At 38.5% G+C, this 4,586-nt stretch overlaps 1 protein-coding gene across 1 annotated transcript; it reads left to right on the top strand.

Annotated features, from left to right (window-relative positions):
- Positions 1 to 459: 459 nt before the first annotated feature.
- HOXB1 (homeobox B1) lies at positions 460 to 4,114 on the top strand (the record flags this gene model as incomplete). Its single annotated transcript, XM_082271337.1, has 2 exons — positions 460 to 1,057; positions 3,795 to 4,114. The coding sequence occupies 2 exons, from the start codon at positions 460 to 462 to the stop codon at positions 4,112 to 4,114; spliced, it is 918 nt and encodes a 305-aa protein (XP_082127463.1).
- Positions 4,115 to 4,586: the final 472 nt, after the last annotated feature.

Raw genomic sequence — 4,586 nt, 5'->3', positions numbered from 1 at the left:
TCCCTTTAAAACTGGCAGATGGAGAATCAGGAGGAGAAAGAAAGGCTCTTTCGATTAAAACAAAGTTCTCATCCAATTTGCCAGATCCTTTTTCCCCCTTTTGCTTGAGGTCTTTTAACACTTAAAAAGTCCTGAATAAATCCAAGTTTTCCTTTGGAGGCTCTGAAGAAAGATTCTGACGCTAAAGTGTCGTTATCAGATTGATGGGCCGGGTTTGATTGAAGTTTCTTTGTCATGCAAATGTCAGGGGCCATGATGGATGGGCTAAGATATCTGACAAGCTTCAGGAGGTCCTCAGCCATTGGTCCCCTGAGAATCACGTGTCTTCTCAGTGAGAGACAGAGGGGTTTGAAGGCTGGCAATCTATGGATGGAAGTTTACAGCTTTGACATACTACCTAAAGGTTGTAGGGCAGGAGAAATCCCTCGAAACAGGTTGACCCTCCTCCATCTCTGGCAGATGGACAATACCAGAATGGGCTCTTTTTTGGACTATGCAATTTGTAACCGTGGGACTAGTGCCTACTCACCCAGAGGATACCACCATTTAGATCAAGGGACACCAACCTATCCAGCGTGCCCGGGTACCAGTGACATTTATAACGGTGATGGACGTTTTATGGTAGGGGGATCTGGTCCAGTCTCCAACCAGTTTCACCAGCAGAACCCCAGTTATCATCATCTCCATGCATCAAGCGCAAATGTAGCCTATGCCAGCTCCATCCCCAGTTACACATCACAGACTTGCAACCAGGGATATGGGCACCAAGTCTACATCAGCCAAGAAGCAGAAGGAACCTATTTCCAGAACCAGCCTTATCCGACCACCACTGCTTCAAACACTGGCTCTTTATCAGAAGGATATTGTGGAACAGTGCCAGGAAACGTGCATTTCCAGCAGCACCCCTATGGTCAGGAACAGCAAGCCTTGCTACATGGCTATCCCAGCCATTCCCCTCTATTGCACGAGGACAAGGACCTCTCCTGCCAACCTGAGCAGGCATCACCTAACCCGACCTTCGACTGGATGAAAGTGAAGAGGAATCCACCAAAGACCAGTGAGTATAAGACACTGCCATGACTTATTACCTCTCTTTTGGTTGGGCCTCAAGTTCAGTACTAAAAGTGGGTGAGGATCATTAGGAGCTCATCCATCTTGCTTGATGGCTGCAAGCCTTGCCCAGATTACTGTTTAACTATCACAGACCTTTCAAATATTTCATCTTCTTAGTGGCCCTGACACATATATAAGGTTTTAGCATTATCTGGGAAAATAAATAGTAAAACGTGAATAAATCATGTTCATCTTCTAATTATGTAAAAGTCCATTCTTCTATAATTTAGTCAATGTATGGCTTGATATCAGAGGGCTATCTAGCTGGAGCTTTCAAAGTTGGGTGATTGCTACCTTTAGATCCTGCTTTTATTCATTCTACCAAGGGGGCATTGGGAAAAAACTGTATTCATACCACTAAAAACATATTAAAGTGAATAGCGTTGGAAAGTGAGTAGACCGAAGTGAGTAGACAGCTATCTAGCTGGATTTTCACAGTTTTTATTTTGGTTGCTCTCAAAAGCTATGTTCTCATCAAATCTATGCAGAACTCTTTGGAAAAAAATCTGTATGTATACTACTAATACAAAATGAATATATTAGATAGCGAGTAGACTGAAAGTAAAGCTGTACTGCTATATACTGTGAAGGTCCAGCCACATAGCTCTCTGGTATATAATAATATATAACAGAGAGCTTTCTAGCTGCACTTTCATAGTCTTTTTTTTTTTTATCTTAGTTGCTCCCAAAAGCTATTCTCTCATCAAGTCTATGCAGAACTCATTGAGAAAAAAAATAATCTGTATGCATACTACTAACACACATTAAAGTGAATAAATTAGAAAGCGAATAGACTGAATATAAAGCTGTACTACTATATATATGTGTATATATATATATATATATATATATATATATATATATATATATATAAAAATATTTATATATATATATGATATATATATATATATATATATATATATATATATATAAATATATATATATATATATATATATATATATATATATATATATATGTGTATATGTATATATATATATATATATATATATATATATATATATATATATATATATATATATATGTATGTATATGTATATATATATATATATATAGCTGGAATTCCTCAGTTTTCAGGCTGGTTGCTCCCAAAAGCTATGCTCTCGTCAGGTTTATGCAGATCTCACAGCATACTACTAACACAAAAGTGAATAAATTAGAAAGCAAGTAAACAGAAAACAAAGCTGCTTATATTCTAGAGAGCTATTTAGCTGGAGCTTCATATATTTTTATCTTGGTTGCTCCCAAAAGCTCTGCCTTCATCCAGTCTATGAAGAGGTCATTGGGGAAAAAAGTCTGTATATATGCCAGAATAATAAAGTGAATAGATTAGAAAGCGAGCAGAATGAAAGTAAAGCTACATTATTATATACCAGAGAGTTACTAGAGAGCTGGAGCTTTATAGTTTTTACCTTTGCTACTTGTATACATTCTTCCATCATCCAGACTATGAAGAGGTCATTGGAAAAAAAAATCTGTATACATGCCACTAACGAATTTTAAAGTGAATAGATAAGAGAGTGAGTAGCCTAAAAGAAAAGCCACATAGCAAAAAAAAGCACATAGGCTACCACTGATTGAATTTCCCTTTAAAAAATGTTGGTTGACTAGTTATCAATGTTGATACAATGACCGCTTTCCTTTCTGATCTGAAACATGTGCAGACCAGGACTTTGTTCTGACTTTACTAGCCCCATCCTTGTTCCAGGGCAGCTACTCAAAGTTCTGTGGCCAGTAACACTTCAAGTCAAGGATTGAGGTCACCAGAACTTTGAATCAAGTATTGAGACCAATAGAACTTTGAGTCAAGTATTGAGGCTACCAGAATTTTGAGTCAAGTATTGAGGCCACCAGAAATTTGAGTCAAATATTGAGGTCACCAGAACTTTGAGTCAAGTATTGAGGCCACCAGAAATTTGAGTCAAGTATTGAGGTGACCAGAACTTTGAGTCAAATATTGAGGCCACCAGAACTTTGAGTCAAGTATTGAGGCCACCAGAAATTTGAGTCAAATATTGAGGCCACCAGAACTTTGAGTCAAGTATTGAGGCCACCAGAACTTTTAGCAAATATTGAGGTCACCAGAACTTTGAATCAAGTATTGAGACCAATAGAACTTTGAGTCAAGTATTGAGGCTACCAGAATTTTGAGTCAAGTATTGAGGCCACCAGAAATTTGAGTCAAATATTGAGGTCACCAGAAATTTGAGTCAAGTATTGAGGCCACCAGAACTTTGAGTCAAGTATCGAGGCCACCAGAACTTTTAGCAAATATTGAGGCCACCAGAATTTTGAGTCAAGTATTGAGGCCACCAGAAATTTGAGTCAGATATTGAGGCCACCAGAACTTTGAGTCAAATATTGAGGCCACCAGAACTTTGAGTCAAGTATTGAGGCCGCCAGAACTTTTAGTCAAGTATTGAGTTCCCTAGAACCTTTAGTCAAGTATTGATGCATCCAGAACTTTTAGTCAAGCATTGAGTTCCCTAGAACCTTTAGTCAAGTATTGAGGGATCCAGAACTTTGAGTTTAGATCCACATTGGTTCTATTTTTCTCTGTAGTAGATGCTTCCTCACCATAGATAAGTAGAGTTTCAGCTGCCAGTATCTTTAGAGAAATCGTTATAAAAATGTAAAACTATCTGCCTCTTTTCTGTAACAGCGAAACCAACGGATTATGGGTTGACCTCCCAACAGAACAGCATGAGGACCAACTTTACCACCAAGCAGCTAACGGAGCTGGAGAAGGAGTTCCACTTTAACAAGTACTTGACCCGGGCCAGGCGGGTGGAGATCGCAGCCACACTGGAACTAAACGAGACTCAGGTGAAAATCTGGTTCCAGAACAGAAGGATGAAACAGAAGAAAAGAGAGAAGGAAGGATTTACTACTGGGGTCACCAAGGGCTCATTAAAGGAGAGTAGTGAGGCATCAGATCTGTCCAGCTCCACCTCACCTGACACCTCTCCGAACTCTTTGTAAGGGACTACTACCATGGACAGATCGCACTGGATAAAAAAAACAATCGATTTTTTTATGCAGAGGGTGTAAATAGTCTATTTTCTTCTACAAAAATCTCCTTATTTATATACAGACACTCGATTGTTTGAAATCCACTGAACAAAGGGAGCTTAGACAGGTTCTCTCAGGGAAAGTCTATGATGTCATAGGAGATGCACTTTAAGGCACCTCCATTTGGTTGCTGGGTTAGCCCACCTCTGTGGGTTTTATTTATGTATATATGTCAAGTTTTTCTTCCAGATCCCAACCAGATTGTTTTCTTAAGCGTTGTCACTCCAAAAATTAGTGTGCGCTAATAATGAAACACATTTAATGGTGGCCACACGTGCATTTATATTTTCATGCAGAAGATCTTTCGATAGCATTAAGCCTATCAAATCGAAAAAATAAAATAAAATTACAAAGACCCTCAAATCAATCAATTTTGTTTGAT

The sequence above is a fragment of the Pelophylax lessonae genome (genome assembly GCF_965119305.1).
Source record: "Pelophylax lessonae genome assembly, chromosome: 11".
In the NCBI taxonomy this organism is placed as follows: domain Eukaryota; kingdom Metazoa; phylum Chordata; class Amphibia; order Anura; family Ranidae; genus Pelophylax; species Pelophylax lessonae.
Note: the sequence above shows the minus strand (reverse complement) of the source record. Positions and strands in the feature narration are given on the sequence as shown.